The sequence below is a fragment of the Ctenopharyngodon idella genome, chromosome 9, assembly GCF_019924925.1.
Source record: "Ctenopharyngodon idella isolate HZGC_01 chromosome 9, HZGC01, whole genome shotgun sequence".
Taxonomy (NCBI): domain Eukaryota; kingdom Metazoa; phylum Chordata; class Actinopteri; order Cypriniformes; family Xenocyprididae; genus Ctenopharyngodon; species Ctenopharyngodon idella.
In genome coordinates, this window is record NC_067228.1 from 22113386 (window position 1) to 22135453 (window position 22068).

At 38.2% G+C, this 22068-nt stretch overlaps 1 protein-coding gene across 1 annotated transcript; it reads left to right on the top strand.

Moving 5' to 3' along the window:
• Positions 1-426: 426 nt before the first annotated feature.
• Positions 427-19651, top strand: wnt10a (wingless-type MMTV integration site family, member 10a). Its single transcript, XM_051904639.1, has 4 exons — positions 427-874; positions 1714-1976; positions 4688-5061; positions 16737-19651. The coding sequence occupies exons 1-4, from the start codon at positions 651-653 to the stop codon at positions 17202-17204; spliced, it is 1329 nt and encodes a 442-aa protein (XP_051760599.1). The 5' UTR covers positions 427-650; the 3' UTR covers positions 17205-19651.
• Positions 19652-22068: the final 2417 nt, after the last annotated feature.

A 22068-nucleotide genomic window follows, 5' to 3' on the forward strand; every position in this document is an offset into this window, starting at 1 on the left:
ATTTATCCCTTCCTGGCTGTTCTTATTCTGTCTGTATGTCCGTCATATATCTCAATTAAATCCTTCAACTGAATAAAGACCACATTAATTTTTATCCATATTCAAATATAGACCGTTTCAGTATATACATATGTTTGCCTGATATATTTGTCCCTGCCTCTTTTTATTCTTTATAGTCTTTGTGTCTGTCATATATATCTCAATTAAATCCTTCAATTGAATAAAGACAACATTGATTTTTATCCATATGCACAGCAGCATGAAAGTACCTCGTTATCATTCTCTATCTGTCCCCGACCAATCCCTCACATCTCAATGGGTCCTAAACTTCCCTGTTTATCGGTTCAATCTGGATTTGTCTAATGAGGCACTTGTCCTCTACGGCAGTGTGCTGTGTGTGTGAGTGTGTGTGCTGACGTAGAGGTGGGCTGGCAGAGAGTTAAGTGGAGTAGTCTGAGTGCCATCAAGATAAGGCAAACATCAGAAGTCCTGAAGACAGTAGATTGCTCAGTCTGAGTACTGATGTATATACATGAGTGTCTTGTGTCAGATGATATCTCAGCGGATCCTCACAGCGTCGGCTCACATGCTCATTCATTCATTCTTTAAACAGAAAGCACCAGCAGAAAAGTTGTAAAGTGATTTCATGAATGAGGTATCACGACATCGCTTGGCACTCTCCAGCATCATTTTATTTTTCGTCAGATTTGGACGATCTGAAGCTGATCGCTGGAAAGCTGTGCGCGTGTTGGACGGATCTTCTCCTCAGGCAGAAGAGTTGTTGTGAGAGAGTTTTGCAGAAGAGCAGCAGCATGGATTACTTTTTATTTCGACTCTTCTGTTCTTTGGCTTTGGCGTCGCTTTTAGTTCAAAGGTAAGGACTTGCTTAGTTGTTTCGTTTAAAATTGAAACCATTTTATTCGTTTCTTTACGTGGACATCTATTGACATTGTCTAGGTCTATTTACTGAAAACGTTTGCTTACAAAAATAGCCTACACTAAATAAATTGCCATGATATTCTGTTTTTACGTGCAGTAAGATGTTTAAGAAGTTTTGTTTTGTTTATTACATCTTTGAGAAAAGTAGTACAAAGTGAAGTTTTATTTTTCTCTTTTATAATCTAACTAAAGTATTTGGAAATGTCATAAAGTGCCGAGGTGGGCCATTTGATTCAGTTTTGATTGATCAATTTTAATATTTTGCTAATAAATAATGTCTTCATGAGAGTTTCATTTATCAGTGAGCCCAGTTATGCAATAGTTTCTTTGCAGTTTACTGCATTTCCTTTTAATATTATTATATTGTACTGGTAGTTTGCATTGTAGTAGTTATACGCATATTAGTAGTATTGCCCAGATATAGTTTCACATAGGCCTAACTTTTCTTTAATGTACTGTTATTGCATCTGATATTAGACGAGTAAACTCATGTGTAATTATATCAGATCAACCCCTTTTGATGCCATCTTGTTTGCATGTATACAGTATCTATTTCCGGCACATGGCGTATTTTATATTAGTTATGATCATTGGGCTCCTCAGTGGCTCATTGTCACTTTAATGTGTGACACAGCAGTTTTGTATGACCCATGGGATCTTTTTATATTATAAACAATGCAAAAGAACTCATAAACAGAGTATTTATTACCTCTTTAAGCTTCTTTTTGTGCAGATGTATTTGGATACTTGATAAGGCTTCATTTTCTCTTCTAGGGCAGATTCAAATGAAATCCTGGGACTAAAGATCCCCTTTGACCCCATTCTCAATGCCAACACGGTCTGTTTGACCCTGCCCGGCCTGACAAAGAAACAGCTGGACGTGTGTATGAGACATCCAGATGTGACGGCCTCTGCCATACAGGGCATTCAGATCGCCATCCATGAGTGCCAGCATCAGTTCAGAGGACATCGCTGGAACTGCTCGAGTCTGGAGACCAGGAACAAGATCCCCTATGAGAGTGTTGTCTTCAGCAGGGGTAAGCAACAAAATAAACCTGAACTATGTTGAAATAGTGACTTTTCAATTGGTGAACATTTCAGGTGAAGTTTTTGGAAAATCTGGTTTTAGTTTGGTCTTTTCTTGGGGTCAAGGTGTAGAAGTACAAAAACAGAATTAATGTTTGTATTCGTACTTAATTCAGTAATAGCATCTAAACTGGTTTGATAAGATAAAAACTGACCCATACTAGTAAATAAATCCAAGTTTATAAATTGCAAGCACACATAAATGTGTGATAGTAGGAAAGCTCTATCAGCCATAGACATATATCACTTAAACAGTGAATGTAAATATCCTGCAAGGGGGCTTCCCTGGCCAGCTAATGCTTTTACTCTGTGCCGGTGCAAGTGCTGTGAATTTGCTTTCAGCATTTTCCCAACCCTCAGTGGCAAAAGCATAAACCTGTTTAGTTAGTTTCTGTAACCCAAAGTGACAGTTTCCTTCAATCTTTAATTCATTTTCCCACTTCCTCCACCATCAGCGCAGCCGGGCGTGCCTCTCACTTTAAATTATTTGTTAGATTGATTTGTTCCAGGTCTTTCATTGGCTTGGAAGGAAATCTAAAACAGCATTTCCATGTCCGTGTCTTCTGGCTGTGCCTAAGTGCCGTTTGCCCCCCATAGAATCATGAGAGGATTGCACGGAGAAAAAAAAAGCACCGGCCGGTGTCGTGTTTGTGTGTATTTCAGCATGCAGGTCTCCTCTGCGTGAGTGTGTATGTCACTGTGGGTGGGTGGGTTAATAGGTGTGAGTTCCTGTGTGTTTTGAAATGATCAATTGAACATCATTCAGCTATCTCAGATCTTTGCTCTGAGCCCCAAGGGCAGCTCTGCCATCAGCAAGTGTTTTTGGAAAACACAGCGAATTCCTGACACTGACTGTTTCGCACCTGATTTAAGTTTTAAAGGCTCATTAGTCATTTGTAATCGCCAAAGATGGACAAAACAGGACATGGAGGTGAGGCGAGGCTGCATTCACAGGCCTAATAGGACAAGCCCCAATCTGCATTGAACACGCTTTTTAAGTGGTAGACATGGGGTCATGGCCAGTTTAAAACTTGTTCAAACTTGGAAATTTCTGTTTCTCTTGAAGGATCCTTTTCAATAAACCAAAGGTCTTATGGTCACGAAAATGCATATGAATGCAGACAGTCGATAATGCAAAAGTAATAAGCTTTAATATTTTTGTAGTTTTGGTTGACACATACAGTAATCAGTGTCTTCAGTTGAGTTTCTTTCAGATCTTCGAAATTAACCAGACTGATTAAATCTTGCTCTTCTTTTTTTAAATTATTTAAATAAAAACTAAAAATGTTATAGGCTTTTTCATTTCGTGTGTGTGTGTGTGTATATATATATATATATATATATATATATATACAGTCAAACCAAAAATTATTCAGACACTAGATATAATTTTTAAAATTTTTTGTACTAGTGGGTGCAGGACACTATAGTTCATTTATGTAAGTGAGGATAGCAAAATAAAGTAAACTGTGAAATATTATATACTCAAAAATTCTTCATACAGTGGACTACCAGTAAAATTTATAAAAATTTGGGACCAAAAATTATTCAGACACTTTGACCTGACCATGTTTTGCTTAAGTGTTATCTGACATAATTAAGATTAATTTTTAAGATTTAACTCTTAATATTTTATTACCATTTTTTTAAAACTATAGTGAATAAACTGTAATGAATGAATATACTGACTGTATATATATATATATATATATATATGTATATATTTGTTTTTGTGTGTGTGTGTCTGTGTCTGTGATTTAACGGGAAAAACAAGAATTTTATATGTATACTTAAGAGAGTCTTTTACATACTGAAGAAGTGCCCTTTGATTTTAGCAGGCAGAAGGAACTATAAACTATTTAGCCTTTAGTGGGCTCTTTCATGTTTCTGAGCATGGCCTTCTTTAATTCCCCATCTGTCCCTGAAAGTGATTCAGGAGAGCCTGCTTTTATGAGACCTCCGTTTATTATTGTTTGAGACCATTAGCGTTCAACAAGCCTATAGCATACGCAGGCACCTCTGGTGAGGCATCTTCTTTACTCTGGAAACACTGGAGTGCAAAAAAAAAATTGTAATTAAATATCCTTATACAAGGACAACATAACATGCTACTGCTACATGTGGCTCTCATGTGTTCGAAAGTATTTGCTGAGGAATTTTTTAAATCTTGTCAGAAAGCCTTAAAGTCTGCCGCACTTCAGTTCTAATAAAGAGCGTGGTGGATGAGAGCTGAAATCCAGATGAGCGGCATGTTATTAGTGCAGATCAGACGGCTGCTAACAGTAGCCAGGTTAATTGCAGCCACGTTTCTGAGCTCAGTGCAGAGCCTGTGTACAGATGAGCATGTCTGTGCTTAGCCACACTAACCAGAGCCCTCCACACCTTCCCCATTGTTCCTGCATGTGCATGCTTTGGATACTTAAGCGCTGCACAGCGTTCATTAGATTTGTTGTGCTTTGTCCTGTGAGGTCTTTCTGTTGCTTGTTGTGTGGAGGAATATACTGGTACTGCTGTCAAGCATCAGGGCTCTTGCGGTTTCTCCTGCCGAATACTGATAGCGATCTCCTCCCCAAAGCACGGAGAGAACAAATGGCAAAGTGGGCGATGGACAACATTTGAGCAAGGCTTGCCTGAATAATCCCTTGTATTGTCTCTTTGGCAGGTTTCAGAGAAAGCGCATTTGCATATGCTATTGCGGCGGCCGGCGTGGTGCACGCCGTGTCCAACGCCTGCGCAATGGGCAAACTGAAGGCCTGCGGCTGTGATGAGAAACGCAGAGGGGACGAGGAAGCGTTCAGGATCAAACTCAACCGTCTGCAGCTGGAGGCCATCAACAGGGGTAAAGGAATGGTGCACGGCGTGATGGAACACTTTCCCGCCGACGCTCTCGGCCCCCAGGACTCCTGGGAGTGGGGCGGCTGCAGCCCCAATGTGGAGTTCGGGGAACGCTTCTCCAAGGAGTTCCTGGACTCCCGTGAGACGTACAGAGACATTCACTCCCGGATGAGACTTCATAACAACAGAGTTGGCAGGCAGGTGAGAGACGGCGTTATGTTGGCTGTGTGTGATGTGTGACACTAAGCCTGAATGAATCAGCAGTGTTGGATTGCAAAGGGGATCGACTTACGCTCCCTTTTAAGGTGCGTTAAAACGCGGTGTTCAAAGATGAGCGCTTCTTTTCTACCGAGATACTATAACCGTGTCACATGTACTAAAGGAGACAATAGCGGTTGAGTTCCTCCTTTTGATGTACCTAGAAGCTACAGATTTTCTCAGAGCGGCAGTTAAACATGAAGGGACGCTCGTGTTGCAGCTGTGCTCTTGAAAGCTTCATCCCTGTTCGTTTTGCCAAGCGTAACATTTTTGTTTGTGCGTTCGCCGCCTCGTGTGATCGTTGGTTTTTCAAAAAAGCGAGGCCCTGGCATTGAGAGAGGTTTGCTGAACTTTTTGCCTGGGCTCCTGCCTGTGCGTAAACGTACGAGCTGGTGCCCCGTCTATGCTCAATTAGGTGCACTCATGAATCTTTTCCGATCTCCACGCAACAGTGTCCACCCCCCGAACCACCTACCAACAGCAAAACACTTAAATGAGCAATAACTCCACTCGAGCAAAAGCAAACATGTGCTTCTCTGAAACGTGTTATCTTTGGATTTGGGAATGTTTAAAAGGCATTTAAGCTTTATCAAAATATGCCTTCCCTGGTGTTGCCTTTGATCAGTGAGTCCCTCCTGGTGGCAATGTGTGATGTAAGGGATCGAGGTGTTGTCTCTTTGCCTGTGTTGGACTAATTAGATAATAAGAGGTAGATTAGCGGCACTGTAGAGCAGTTAAGTTAAAAGAACTGGGAGGAATAACAGGACATGGAATGAACTGATGGGTCCTAATGACCTTTCTGAGTAATTACTTGTTACTTGTGTTTCATAAGGAAAACAAATATAGTGGTGCCCCAATAGTAAAAATGTCATTTATTTTACTCCATAAACATTTATGTCATGCAGCTTGTAGTATAGAGCACAAAGTCATCAAAAATATGTAATAACACAAACTGAATTATGCAGACTAAAAATGTTAAACATATCAAAAACATTCTAAATTTTAGATTATTCACTCTGTGCACTGATGACAGCTTTACACACTCTGTATATTTTCCTAACCAAATTCATGAGGAGCATTCTAAGTTGTCTTTCCATCTCTGGACACTTGTTCATTGCTTTCCCCTCACTCTCCGGTCCAAGTCATCCATCTCAAATACTTTTTTTTTTTTTTGTAGTTCTGTAAAGAAAATCATATATTGGTCTACAAAACTAGTTTCAGTCATTTAAGAATAAGCTTATAGATCACAATAGATCAAGCAGTTGTTGCTCAGTTGTTCATAAATGTTAGACTTAGTCTCCAGTTTCTAAATTATTTAATTATTAATTTTTTAAAAAATAATTTAATTTATTAAATTATTTAATAGTGCTGCCCTAAAAGAGTTGCAAGACAAAACTGTGTTGGAATTATATGATGACAGTTAAATTGAAGTGAAGTGGAATATATTAACCATTTTTTCTAGTTCTATACACATTTAATGAATATATATTAAAACTCATTATTCTGGAAGTGCAGCAATTTGCAATTTCCCCACCAGCGCTGAGTTACCAACCAGCATTTTTAATAATTTTTTACAAAACTTTCATGGATCCCAAATTATTATGTTGTATGAATATCTGAACATGCAATATATCAAAAGAAAGAACAGAGCATCTAACTTGATCCATTCTTTTTTTATCAACACTTGAAAGTGAGTAAGTTTCATAAAAAAGCAACATTTTGAACAAAAAGCTGAGAAAAACACATTTTTGTCAAGACTACGTCCGGATCAGACTCAGAACGATGATCAAACATAGATGGAGTAGATCAAGTCCATCAACACCCCCAAAGTTTGCACAGTCCTGTGCCTCTTCCTGGGTCGACAATTTCATTCAGTAACGTTAGGCAGTTTTGGTTTATATGCTGATTAATCATATTATTTTACATGCGCATAGCATAAGCAATGCTTCTGTCGCTTGTTTCTGCTTCTTCACTGTGTTTTGATCCGGAGATTCTGTACTCTTTTAGAGCATGCTTAATAGTGCCCCCTACCGTATAACAGTGAAAACATGAATTGCCTGAAAATTCCGTCAATGGTGGGGAAGCATTGTGTCATACAGTGCTCAGTGTAAATGAGTACATCCCCTTTGAAAAGTAACATTTTAAACAATATCTCAATGAACACAAAAACAATTTCCAAAATGTTGACAAGACTAAGTTTAATATAACATCTGTTTAACTTATAACATGAAAGTAAGGTTAATATTATAACTTAGATTACACATTTTTCAGTTTTACTCAAATCAGGGTGATGCAAAAATGAGTACACCCCACAACAAAAACTACTACATCTAGTACTTTGTATGGCCTCCATGATTTTTAATGACAGAGACTGGATGCAGGATGGAGAGTGATGCTCAACTTGTCTCTTCAGAATTCCCCATAGGTGTTTCGATTGGGTTCAGATCAGGAGCCACTGAATCACTTTCACCCTGTTCTTCTTCAGAAATCCAACAGTGGCCTTAGATGTGTGTTTAGGATCATTGTCATGTTGGAAAAGTGCACGACGACCAAGGGCACGGAGTGATGGTAGCATCTTCTCTTTCAGTATAGAGCAGTACATCTGTGAATTCATGATGCCATCAATGAAATGCAGCTCCCGACACCAGCAGCACTCATGCAGCCCCACATAAGGACACTGCCACCACCATGTTTCACTGTAGGCACCATGCATTTTTCTTTGTATTCCTCACCTTTGCGATGCCATACAGTTTTGAAGCCATCAGTTCCAAAAACATTTATCTTGGTCTCATCACTCCAGAGTATAGAGTCCCAGTAGTCTTCATCTTTGTCAGCATGGGCCCTGTCAAACTCTAGGTGGGCTTTTTTGTGCCTGGGCTTTAGGAGAGGCTTCTTTCGTGGACGGCACCCATGCATGCCATTCCTCTGCAGGGTACGCCGTATTGTGTCACGGGAAATAGTCACCCCAGTTTGGTTTTCTACTTCTTTAGATAACTGCAGTGAACTTGCATGCCGATTTTCTTCAACCCTTCTCATCAGAAGACGCTCCTATCAAGGTGTTAACTTATGTGGACGACCTGGACGTCTCTGTGAAATGTTTGCAGTTCCATCTTTTTTAAATTTTTGTACCACTTTTGCTACAGCATTCTGACTGATAAGTAAAGCTTTGCTGATCTTCTTGTAGCCTTCACCTTTCTGGTGTAAAGAAATTACTTTCTTTCTCAGGTCTTGTGACATTTCTCTTCCATGTGGTGCCATTGCTGACAGCATGAAATGAGAAGGGGTTTTAACACCCTTTTATAGTCAACTGTCTGCTGGACACCTGTATAATGAATAATTAGACTCACCTGTGGTTGAATTCTTGTTAAAATAGACATTTGTAGTCTAAAATTTAGCTTTGCTCCAGAGACTTTCTGTGGGGTGTGCTCATTTTTGCATTACCCTAATTTGAGTAAAACTGAAAAATGTGTAATCTAAGCTATATTATTAACCTTACTTTCATATTATAAGTTAAACAGATGTTATATTAAACTTAGTCTTGTCAACATTTTGGAAATTGTTTTTGTGTTCATTGAGATATTGTTTAAAATGTTACTTTTCAAAGGGGGTGTACTTATTTACGCTGAGCACTGTATATGACTGAAAAGGCTCACCCATAAACTGGCACCAGGCTGAGATCAAGTAAAACACATTGGATAGCACATTGTATACTGAACCACAGCCAGTATACATCAAAACAGTTGTAAATGTACAACCCATCAAGTCAGATGCTTTTCCTTTCATGTTAAATCAACAATATAAAACTAATATTTTATAAGAGACTTCATCTCTTAGCCCTCCTTTTCAATTGCATAACTTATATGTCTAATATCCATCTCCGTTTTCACGAAACTCACGACACAACAAAAACACATCTCTGATCATGGTGTCTTCCATCCTGTAGTTGTTGACATTGTTGAATGCCACACTTAAATGACATCAATGTTGACTGGCTTACGTCACTTCAGAGTTCCTACTGGAGATGCGAATGCAGCAGGACGATGGACCTAAGGGTAATTTTAGTTCTCGGGGGACCGCCCTGGTGGCTATTTCCTACATATGAGTTTCTATAACTACCTGGTGCTAAAGCCCCTATAAATCTGTTATTACTGATATTACTGAATCTCTTATCTCTTATTACTGAAGTCACATTTTACATTTGACAGACACTTTAATCTATAGCAACTTACATTGCACTCAAGAGTTGTTTTTTTTAACCAGATTTTTACAAGTTCATGCATTCCCTGGGAATCAAACCCATGACCTTGGCATTGCTAGTGCTCTACTGATTGAGCTAAAAAATAAGCCTAACTCTTATCATGTGTTGTTACTCCTACCACTACCACTTTTTTATGAGCTTCACTATTGCTTGTAACTCCAATAATGTCCAACTTATTTTGGTGTTGCAACAAACAACAGCTCATCAGCTGTGCGTTTTAGATGTGGGAGGTAAGATATCATCATGGATTAATCTGTTGTCACTCTTTATCAGGACGGTACAGAACTGAAGTGTACTGTAAATGACCATGATAAGCTCTGATGGGCCATCACTGGCAGGTTCACACAGACAGAGTTGCAGATTGTTCATTGTTTGCTGCTTCCTCTTCTCCAATTTGTCTCTGTATCGTTACATCAGTTTTCTGGTTCCCTTGATTATTCAGACAAAACATACTTGGTCAGTCCCAAATAAATTAGCAGATACACTCTTAAAAATAAAGCTTCCAAACAGGGTTTTTTTGAAGCGATGCCATAGAAGAACCATTTTAGCTTTCCCCAAAGAACCTTTCAGTGAACAGTTCTCAAAAGAACCATTTTGTCTTAGTGTGAAGAACACTTCTAAAGAACTAAATAAATCTAAAGAACCTTTTTCCACTATATAGAACCTTTTGTGCAATAGAAAGGTTTCATGAATGTAAAGGTTACTCATGGAACCATAAATGCCAATAATGAACCTTGATTTTTAGTTGTGTTTGTAGTACTTGATAATTCTCATGTCCAGTTGTCTCACTCTATACACTTTGACACATTGTTTTAGAGACTGTAAATTTGGTATATTTCTGGAGTCTTTGTTATTGATGAATTCTGTCAGTTTCATGATTTATTATTGTAATTATTATGATCATTGTAGACTTCATTGGCAAAAGACAGCCATTTGTGGACTTAAGAGACGACACTTCAAAGGATCTTTATTGTTATCAGTTTCTAAACCGATTAATTGTTATTTACATTGGATGATCTATAAAGGATGCTGGAAGTTCAGGATTTCTGTCTGAGAAGCTCATTTAGGAGGTGTGGTGTTTGATCAAGCTGCCAGAGAGGGTGTGATGTACAGAGAGACGCCATTGCTCAGGAATATTTCTTCTGCTTCTGCCAGTAAGCCTATTTGGCATCTGAACCTGATTGTCAGAAAAAAAGACAAGAAACTTTGCTGCTACTGAAATATGTTACTGTTGGCAGGTTTTGTCAAGTCAGTGTCAGCAAGATGAAAAAGAAAAATCAGAAATCCTTCATCTTCTGACTGTAATTAAAATAATATTCTTGATAAAAGATATGTGATCTCAAAATTCATGATATATTTCTGTTTTTTTTTTTTTTTCTGCTTAGACCATTGTCTTTAGCTGTTGGGTTCCATAATTCTGGGAGATGGGTGATGTGACGTAGGTTGGAGGGGACATGCTCTGTATCACAGAGCCTTTTTATTTGCAAGGTTTGCGACCCAATATTCCCCCACCTCCCTCCCCGGGAAAGGTAGTCGCTTGTCGAGGAATGTAGTGACTTTACTGGGATGTACATGTCGCCTCATGCCCACCCTCTGGTTCTCACGACGTTCAGTCTTGTTAAAAGCTCTAATTAGTGGCTGCTGGCTATTTGGAAACAGATGTTTAAAGCTAGCAAAAGATTTTAGACATCAAACACAGCGGGAAGTAGAAAGACATTCGCCCTTCCTTCCCCAAATACAACTTTTAAACAGTCTGTCACTGGCCAGGGCAACACAGAGAGAGAGAGAGAAAGAGAGAGAGAGAGAAAAGGAAACTGCATGAAGAGAATCAATTTAATTGTATTGTTTTAGTATTTGCCATTCACTGCTTCTGGCAACATCATGTGGACCGGCGGGTCGAAAAGAACAGGGCATGTTTTTATGTTTGCAGTAGTTGCCGATTACATGGCAACGTCTAGTGGGGTTGTAAATTATTTTTTGCATGTTTTCATTGGAGCTCCTTCCACTCAATGAAGACCGGTTGGAAAGCCAGGCAAAGTTTCTACTTTTAGAGCAAAGCAAGCAAAGGGCAGGAGACGGTACAGAAACACAGTTTAGAAGAACAATGTTTTGACCTAGAAGTATTAGTGACATTTCCTCTACATTTCTTTGCTATGTACACCACACATGATTTAAATGTAAACATGTTTAATTGATGAAATACATCACAGTCTGGTCACGCATCTATTCGAGACTTTAATGAAGATGTGTGTCGGGACATTGAGGTTTTGGTGGAACGCCTCCTCTAGAACATCAAAGGAACCGAGCAATTCTCATTCAACAATTCATCAAGAGCCATTAGGTGGAGGATCATGCTGTCAGGCACCCTGTCATCATTTTGTCCTAGATCTTAAGTGGACTCTCCAGTTTATACCTAACAGTGTCTTACTGCGACTGCAGCACCCTGAACAGGAAAGTGCTCCACAAATAATCACCTCTGACTGCGGTGATGCTTTTTGGACTGGCAAACAAACATTAATGTTGCTGTTGTGTAGTGTTAAAGACATCATGAAATGAAAAGTGACCCAATTTACAATTTAATGGCAACACATTCCTTCACATTCTCACTATTCAGAAAAGAATTATAAGAAATTACATTAAGCCACAATACAAGTCTACAGCTTTTCCTGTGGTCACCCATACACGGGGTGCTTGTTGCAGTGCTCCTCAAACTGTGCTGTTCTCTGTACATTTCTTCTACATCTGGATTTCTGAATCTTTGATATGTTACATAGATGCTTTTGTTCACAGATCAACTTTATCTGGAATAGTTTTACAGTAAATTGAAGGAATATAAGCAATGCTATGTGGAAATGTTTTATTAGAAAGGAAGCCATGTTGCCATATGGCAATTCTGTACCACAGTGGAATTGGAAATGCATTTCTATAGATAGTTGCATACTGCAATAAATTAATTAAACGTATTTATTTAGATGTGCATTTATTTAAATGCATAAATAACACAATGATGATGAATTGTGCACAATAAGAAAAGGGGCGTTTGTCTTTCTATGATACGTGTCATGTTGAAAAAAAAAGTTTTTTGGGGGATAAATTTTGGGTAAATGTTTCCATATGGAAACTCTGTAATGGAAAATTGTAAAAAAACAAACTAGTTTTTCATAAAAAGTATTAATTTTTCTTTCATTAAAATCTAATAACTTTCTCCACTAGTTAAATGATTTCTTAAAAGACTGCATTGAAAAAAAAAAAAAGTAATTTTAACAAATAATATCATTGTATCTCAGTATAATATCACCCAAATGAAATCCGGATGGAGAAAATAGTCCCACTCAGAAATATAGCACATCCGGAAAGCCAAAAGTGTTGCAAATGCTGTTTCAGTTGTTTTTAATAGTATTCCTGAAGGACTTCTGTTGTATTAACGGCTAGTATCAATATTTGATTCCCAATTATGAATATACATGTAAAAAGCTGCTTAATTTCAATATTAGTTATATATTGTTGATTTAGTGTGAAGCGAAAATCATCTGACTTGAGGGGTTGTACATTTACAACTGTTTTGCTGTATACTGCCTGTGGTCCAAATGTGCTACCAATGTGTTTTACTTGATCTCAGTCTGGTGCCAGTTTATGGGCGAGCCTGTCTCACTTTTTCTTCAATTAAAGTGGCCCAGATGTGGCTTTCAATTTGCTCTGAACCAATGAAATTACAGCACACCCTTCAAAACATCCACATCCACTGCATGTCGGAAAAGAAAATGTGCAAATTTATAGGCCCTAATATGTTTTGCTTGCAGATCCATTTATAGTGGCTTCTGCTGTGTTACTGTAGCTTTTGGAGCAGCACATGTTGCTGTACACATCAAATCCTGATGAATAACTGCAACTGTTCTTCCACTGCACATCTGCTCTTGCCAAAGACGTGTCAGACCGAAAGATTTGCTTTTTTCAAGGTTGAAATATGCCTTTATGTTTGATCTGTGCTGACACTCTTAAGATTTCGAGAACATCCCGTGATTGCATGCGGTGGCACTGTAAATGTATGTTCCTTCGCTTATAAAGCCCTGTATCCCTAAAGAAACTGTAGGATATGGTGAATAAAACGAATCTGCCAATAAAGCCCATTGTTTCACAAGTCTCATTCTGTGCCAGCAAGGCAATGCAGAGGCTTGACAGGCTTCGCTTTAAGGATGTTAATCTGTTCATGGCAGACTACGCTTCCTGCACTTCATCTGTAGCTCCTCAGGCTAGACGGCCTGCCAGGCCTCAGTCAGATGCTCCACCTCTCCACACACCCGATAGATTATCCTGTTGTCACTTAAGCAGGGCGGCAGCTTCCAAGAGCACTTCCTGTCTCTTCCTCGCTTCCTCCACTGCCGCGCACCCACGCCACTCCTGCCCTTAGGTGCCTTGTCCAGGCTGAGGAGGAAGAAGAGCAATCAGACCCTGCGATCTTCCATCCCTTCCCTGTAGCTCCCTCACCATGGGCCGCACATGGCAAGAGCAGGCAGGTTCACTTCCTAACTGCTGGAGGTGAGACATTTAAATTTCCATCAGGTCCTCGGCACTCAAAGTGAAAGGATTTGAATATCCCTATTTGTCTGTACCCGCATTGCATCGGCCCTCAGGGGACTGATTTGGCTTCCTTTTGCAAGGCTGCAGTCGCTCAAAACGATCCCGACCATGAAAATGCTAGTGCCGGAAAGGGTTAATCCTTGTTTTCCCATCACTAAGGGTTAATTTGAGTACCATTGAGATGTTTACCTCAGACGTAGTGAAATCAGCCTAAAATTTTAGTAGTACCTGATTTGCCATTGTGGGCATATTGTTGTGATTGATGGTTGTTATCTTTGGCCTCAATAAGGGTGTGATATCTGTTTCATATCGGTCTCTCTACTGTTTGTGCCCATTCATATAAAACAGACCTGCTCCATTTGCATGCGCACCTATGGTGGCTAAGAGCTTGAAATAGAAACCACCGGCATGCAAACCGCATAGCCTGGAGAATTCACGATCTTCAGGGATGGAAGATGTCTGCTTTTGACAGCTGCTAAAGGGACCTACGACTTGAGGTGAACGGCAACAGTTGTCTGCTGATTATCAGAACATACGGTTTTAGAAGACTGTGGCCCTGGAGGGTTGAAAAGTTGTTTTGAGTCATTTCATAAAACAAAGGTAAAAAAATAAAATAAAAATATGTTCTGGATCATGACGCCACTTCATAGGAAGAGGAAGACAGAAGAAAAAAAAACACAAACCATGGCTCAGTGACATGAAATAGCACAGCTTTATATTGTACAGTGAAACCTAATCCATTGAGTTTTGACAGACAAAACTCGACTTATCTCTAAAGATGTTCAAACTGTGTTTTGTCCCGCGCTAAGCGCTAGGAAGCCTGAGACAGTGTGAAATGTGGGATTGCTAAGCCTTAATGTTTGTGCTTGTGTTGTTGATATGGGTGGGTGCTGGGGCATCTGTCAGTAGTGAGGGTGGCCCCTCTTCCTCTTGGTAATTGGATCTAAAAGTTTATAGCCGGGGATGACAGATGAGTGCATTGTTGAGAGAATGGGAGGTCTGAACTTGTGAGTAGGGCATCCTCATCTCCAACCAGTCTCTGACATGTCATGTAGTGGAGCTCATAACCACACAGAAATGTTCATTAGCTGAATAAATCTGTTAATAACATTAACATCACTATCATTTTTTGTTCGAAAATACATAAAAATACAACTCATTCATACTGTACAATGACTTGAATACACCTCTATGATGAATTCTATGATGAGCATGTTTTTAATTTCTGAATTTCTAAATTTATTTAGATATTTTTTTGGAGTGGCATGAAGTCAAAAACATCAGGGTAGTACAACTTTCCTGATTTTATAAAGTTTACAATAAGATAATTGTATAATTGTAGACTGTTATAGGGGAGAGTTGGGTAAGATGAGCCAGTGGGTAAGTTGACCCACCCCCTGTATCTTGGCAACCGTACCATTTTATTGTCATGTGACCATATATTTTATAACCACCCGTCATTTCTGCCAGACTGTGAAAAGGAGAAGCACATGGGAGGAGTGGAAGTCGCTTGTTTACTTTAAAAACTGTTTTTGGCTTGTCAAAGTCAAATTTTAACATAACAGATGTAATGGCTGTTTCATCAAAGCAAATTTGTCCAGGTCTAAAACTATTTATGATGCATATTGGTGATTTAGCAACATATAAAACCATGCAAGTCATTTAGCTAAATATTATTCTGAATTGGTAAGCTAGCTAGCTTTTCCTAAAATGGCAGCTATGGGGCAAAGTGAGCCAAATGCTGTGGGGTAAATTGAGCCAGCGTTTTAACTTACCCCAACATAACGCAATGAATTTATGTTAAATCTGAAGTGTAAACTGGTGTTATTTCCATGTAATATTACGCAACTGGTTTAGTTTATCTTTATTTTCGAGTTTATTTGATAGGAACAGTGTACAAATACACAAAATCCATCTCTGATACGAACCAGAGGATGTTTAATTATATATATCTTTCCACCTGTAGTCTCTAATGGCCTAATATGGTCGACATTGTAGAACAACTACAATGTCAAGAACCTTTTGACTAAAATGTTTATTAGTTTCAGTGACATTTATTCATTCTTATTTAGTTTTTATTTAATTTTACTCAACAAACTCTGTTTAGTCTGTTTATGGGAAGGTTACAACTTTGGTGTTCAACATGTTGTTTCATTTGGTTGGTTTTATGTTGCTTAATTTAGCTTTAAAAAAAGAAATATTTGTAAAATATTTTTACAAAGAATATTTGAAAAAGGAAATTTGATTATTAAATTAGTTTTTAAAATAGGTACATTATCTTTAAAATTTCACATGGGTTTGATTCAGATTCAGTTAGATGGTCAGTTTACACCCACCTACTGACTCGGCTCAACTTACCCCTAACCTGGGGTAAATTGAGCCAGAGGAACACCTTTTTTTATAAGCCATATTTTTAGAACCCTTTGTCATAGATGTATTCTGATCATTTAAAATGATAGGAAACATCCTGAAATTAATATAAATACTTTCATTGTACTTCTGCCTCATTTCCCCTTATCTTGAGGACCACATAAGTAAAAAATGGCTCATCTTACCCCACTCTCCCCTATGTCATTGACCCATCTATTCATATATATCTTGTGTATAATTTTCCATTTATCACAAATCACTGATTCATCTAATAAGAACAAAGTTTGGATAATTTTTCACTAATTTTGCAGCTTTAGTCAAAGCATTGCAAGGTCTAGATTGCCAGCTATGGTCCAGATGCGCTGCGGTTTCCAGATATTAACGCTTCCTCATCTGTTTTGCTTGTGTGCAGGTTGTGGTGGACCACATGAGGAGGAAATGCAAATGCCACGGTACATCAGGAAGCTGTCAGCTCAAGACCTGCTGGCAGGTGACTCCAGAGTTCAGAACGGTGGGCTCGCTGCTGAAAGAACGCTTCAACATCGCCACGCTAATCAAAGCCCACAACAGAAACACTGGTCAGGTGGAGCACGCCCACCCAACGCACCGACGAAGAGCCAACGTGAACGATCTGGTCTACTTTGAGAAGTCTCCGGATTTCTGCGAGAGGGACCCCGGCTCGGACTCTGCTGGGACGCAGGGCCGGATCTGTAACAAGACCAGCCAGGGCATGGACAACTGTGAGAGCCTGTGCTGTGGACGGGGGCACAACATCTTACAGCAGACTCGCAGCGAACGCTGCAATTGCAAGTTCCACTGGTGCTGTTACGTGGTGTGCGAGGAGTGCAGGATAACAGAGTGGGTCAGTGTCTGCAAATGAAATGAGCAATCATCTACTAAATGTACAAAAACAGACATTAAACATAGGGAAAGACTAAGAAATCTCTCCCTTTTGCAATGGACTGCCATTTCCATGATTCGAATGGAAAGCACAAAAGCAGACTGAGATGAATTGAGTGCTAGAGAAGTGTGCACATGTTTGCACACTGCATGGGTCCAAGCACAAGATTTCAGACTGATTTTGGACTTGCACTGCATTAATTTCAGAAAGTATTTTTAATTTAAATAAATTAAGAATATGAATATATTGTGGAGTATATTGCCAACAGAGCACTCATCGACACGGCGTTGTGTTCGTTTTATTCGGTTTTTAAAGAAATCAATGGCTCGTAGTCCTGTAATATAGCACCAAGCAGCCACATGGGATTCCGGTACTTAAAGAAGAGAAACATATAATATATATATACTCCTGAGGAAAAAAACAAGCCAAGCCAAAAAAGGTGAAGTATTTAGTGGTCTTTTAATGGTCTTAACCATTTTATTCACAAGTCACTGGTAACTTATCACAGAATAGCCTTCCCCAACCTTTTTAGAGGAAGAAGAGCCAGTGTTGTTCCACTCAATGTTAATGGCTTCAAACAGTTCATGAGTAGTTGAAAAAATGTCTCCCAGTTCATTTGAGTTTAATGTGAGAAAAAATATTCGCTATAGGGTTCAAATCGGGACTTGACGGACTTTTTCTCAAACCACTTCTTGGTTATCTTTGCTATTTGGGCAGGACCATTGTCTTGTTGAGAAATAACATCTGATTGTCGAAGATACCACTCTGGAGCATCACCATGCAACTTGTGTTTCATTGTGATTCTTCACTCCACACACAACTTCCCATATTCTGTCAAACACTTGATTCTGTCTTTGATGTTTTTCTGAGACAGCAATGGCCTTTTACATAGCGCATTTGCTTAAATTTTGCTAATTTCCTGACCAATAATTTGTGGTTAAGACAATTATAAGCTTAGTGTTTAGCCATTTTGGGCTTGGCCCATTTTTTGCCTAGGACTGTGTGTGTATAGTTAGTACATCCATGATGTTTAATATACCTTTGCACAGAGCCATTTGTCAGAAGAGTTTAACAAATAAACTCTGAGTATAAAAACGGTATCATATACCAGTTAATATCAATTCAAAAAGGCCAGCATGTCTCCAGTAAATTTCCAGTGATTGTACATATAACCACTTTGATGCTGGTAAAAGTGTAAACTGGTCTTAAAAGGCTTGTTTGCCTTGTCAAGTGACACTTTTTAAGCACAGTCAGATGAATAGATTGCACTCATGTGCAAGCTTTGGATCAGTCCTGGAGACCAGTAGAAAGGACAACACTGTTACATGGATATGGACATTTGTTATGGACAAAGGCACGAAAAATACATCATAAAAAGGATCTGAGGAGTCTAAATGTATGGAAGAAGCTGGACCTCTACAGATGCTTGTGTGTATGACGTTTCCCTGCAAACTGTTGGCTGTGCCTCTGTTCACTGTAACAGGAACATGTTCACCAGAGCTTTTAATGTCAGTCAGTAGATATTTAGACAAATGTATAATCACATCCTGATCACCACACCCATAATGTGGTAGCTATAGGCCCCCTGAACTCACCAAACTTAATATAAATAATTATATATTAATTTCTGCCAGCTCATTCTTTGGTAACACAACTGTTCAGACATGATATTCAACATTCAGAGTCTCTTTTCAGAATGCTCATTGTCTAATAATGTCTTATATAAAGTAGTAAAATATCACTGGATATTTTATGAAAATAACTGTTCATGGCCAGTGTGAGCAACTTGTAAGTTTTTGTCATTGAATCATGACGTTTCTGCAAAAATCATCACTTTGATCAATAATAACTATACATAGAATAAGCTTTTGAACACTTTTGCCCATCTAAACCATCTATCTGATGAAAAAAAAAAAAAAAAAACATAACTACTCATAATTACACAATACTTTTCAAAGCGAACTCCAACCAACCTTTTCATTTAGTAATTTTAAAATTTGTCCCAAAGTGAAAGAAGAATCATTCCTTTTTGGTTTATTTTAGTCTTCTAATTTTGTTCTGTTCTTCTGTTTTGCTTTGTTGTTGTATTTATTTATTTGTGTGATTTTTTCATGTTAAAATATATGCCAAAACATCAAAAATGCATTTGTAAAAAAAAAAATATTGAGTCAGTTGAATTTTGAGTTGTCAGTTAACTGAGTTCTGGTTAACATTTAATTCAATTTGATTGTTTGCACATTTAGAACAATTATCCTGGAGAAATGACTGACATGAAATACTGTGCGGGGTGAACGCGATGATATGCATTTTTATTTTAAATGGTATAATTTTAAATGGTATAATTTTTTAAGTTTGAATATATAAGTTATTTTATTTTGTGGATAACTTAATATTTGTAAAACAATAAAGAACTTAATTATAGAAGAGGTTGAAGAGTGATGTAGACATTCCTGCATACCAGCTTTCACATTTCACCTGTTTTGCATGTGCAGCAGGAAGAAAGAAAAGCACATATTACACAGGACTGATGTGTTGGTCATCATCATGCAGACCAATATATTGTATCACGCATATATCTTTTAATTTCTGGAAAGCGGGAGAATTATTTTTTTTTTTTTTCTCTGTTCTCTGGAAAAAGTAAACTATTTTTCCATTGCAAACTGCATGAAGAGTGAGGACAAGCACGTTGTTGCAGCCTGCAGAGAGACGCCCTCAGGGCTTCAGTTAGTCGACAGCCATTTATAGAGTAGCAAAACTGATCGTCTCTGCCTTTATATAAACATGTTGCAACATAAATTAGGCAAGTAACATTTTAATCATTAATTGTCATCAGTCTTAAGTTACTCTAAAAAGGAATTAAATACTAGCTACATCTTCAACATTGTAATAATTAGATTACTCTCTCTAAAAAGTATAGCATTATTTATTATTAATTACTTTCCAAGTCATATCAACCTCAACCATTTGAACAATACAACATGAAACTGCTCTCTTAATTCTTAGATAAATAATATAAAATTGCATAGATTATTCTTGAACTGACCAAAGTATTTAAAGGAAGGAGGTTACATTAAAACATACATTTTAAATTAGACATCTGGTGAATTTATGTTAAAGTGCCCCGATTATGCCTATTTAAAGGTTCCTAATATTGTTTTGGGAGTCTCCTACAACAGGTTTACATGCATGCAAGGTCAAAAAACACTTTCGTTTTCTCATAATATACATTTAATTTCACATCAGTTCTCAATTATTCGTAAACGATTCGTTAGAAGCAGTTCAGAGAATAAGTCTCTCTAAACCCCTCCTTTGTGTGAGCCTACACTGCTCTGATTGGTCAGATGGCCCCATCCTTTGTTATTGGTCTACTGCGCGCCCATTGCTATAACTGAATGACAGCTATCAATTTGCAAGACACTATACAATGTATGGACAGAAAGATAGCATCGATTTTACCATATCGATTCGAGCCCGAGTCTGACGATGAAACGTCTGAAGTAGTTGATCAACCAGAAACTGATTCGCAATCACGACTGGAGTAGGACGTTTCTCTATGGTAAGTGTCACCTTAGTCTGCGTTATTTATAAGACGTGATAGCAGCGTCATTGTTGCACCTGTGGGAACTGTATCAGAATGTGAAGCGAAGCTGAAAACCTGTAACTTAAGATAAACATTTAAGCCAGATGTGTACACAGACTAAGTAAAAAATGGCTATATCATTATTTGACATTACAATGGGTGTTTACTGTTTACAGAGAGAATACTTCAACTAGTTAGCACAGACTAGCATCTTAACATCCTATTACAATACAGATAGAGCTCCACTCTACTGTAATAATAAAAACGCAGAGGAAAAAAACAGTTTGTTTTACAGTTATGTAAGCGAACCGGGCCCGAGCTATGTTGTGAACTCCAACGTTAGCCGAACACAAACGTGAATAACTGATAATGCATTACACTTTGTAAACAAAAGTCGTGCTCCATCTTTGATCATTACTCCAAGTAATAAGACAGACAAATTGCATTAATCGACACATTTTTAGACAATATTGGACCCACATCTGAATAGCAGAACTACAGAAACGTGAGTTAGCCAGTTAGCAGGAGACGTACAGACTGGGTGTACGTTACACAACATAACATACAAAACTACGATTTTTGAACGATCGCTAGAAAATATAAACATCATTTATTTATCATACTTACAGACTGAGATTCAGAGGAGCAAGCTGGTCCAAATAAACTGGGCATTGATCCATATTTTAAGACCAGGCGTTTTGTGAATCCTGCATTAAACTCCCTGAGGTTTGAGAAGCAGTCGTCAGTAAAATGACGGGAACACAACAAAAGATTGTACTGCTGTGGTATTGTTGAAAAAATTAATTTTTGCTGTTGTCTGTGCGCACAATAAGTGGGCGGGGAATATGCTAATGTTTCAGTGTGACGTCACAACGAAACCGCTTGGGATTCGTTTTACAAACAACTCGTTTAATTGACTCAGAGTCGACTCTTACTTTTGAGAGACAATAACTTTATATATGGCGCACTTTCAGATTTAAAACTTTGCAGGATGTTTTCATTCACTTAGAGCTATGTTACACACTACATGAAAGGTAATTTTCAAAAATCCATAATAGGGGCACTTTAAATCTACTATTGATTTATTTAGAATTGTTCTAAAGTCTACATTATTTAATGCAAATCAGAAGTAACTGCAATTAAATTACAGAAAAATTAACAGTAATCCCTTACTTTACTGTATCAAGGGAAAAGGAATTCAATTACATTAAAGGGTTATTTCACCCAAAAATAAAATTTCTGTCATTAATTACTCATATTTTC

Coding starts and splice junctions, on each gene's coding strand:
- wnt10a (XM_051904639.1), top strand. CDS start 651: ATGAGGTATCACGACATCGCTTGGCACTCTCCAGCATCATTTTATTTT. Junction 1,977..4,687: donor GAGTGTTGTCTTCAGCAGGG/GTAAGCAACAAA, acceptor TCTCTTTGGCAG/GTTTCAGAGAAAGCGCATTT. Junction 5,062..16,736: donor ACAACAGAGTTGGCAGGCAG/GTGAGAGACGGC, acceptor GCTTGTGTGCAG/GTTGTGGTGGACCACATGAG.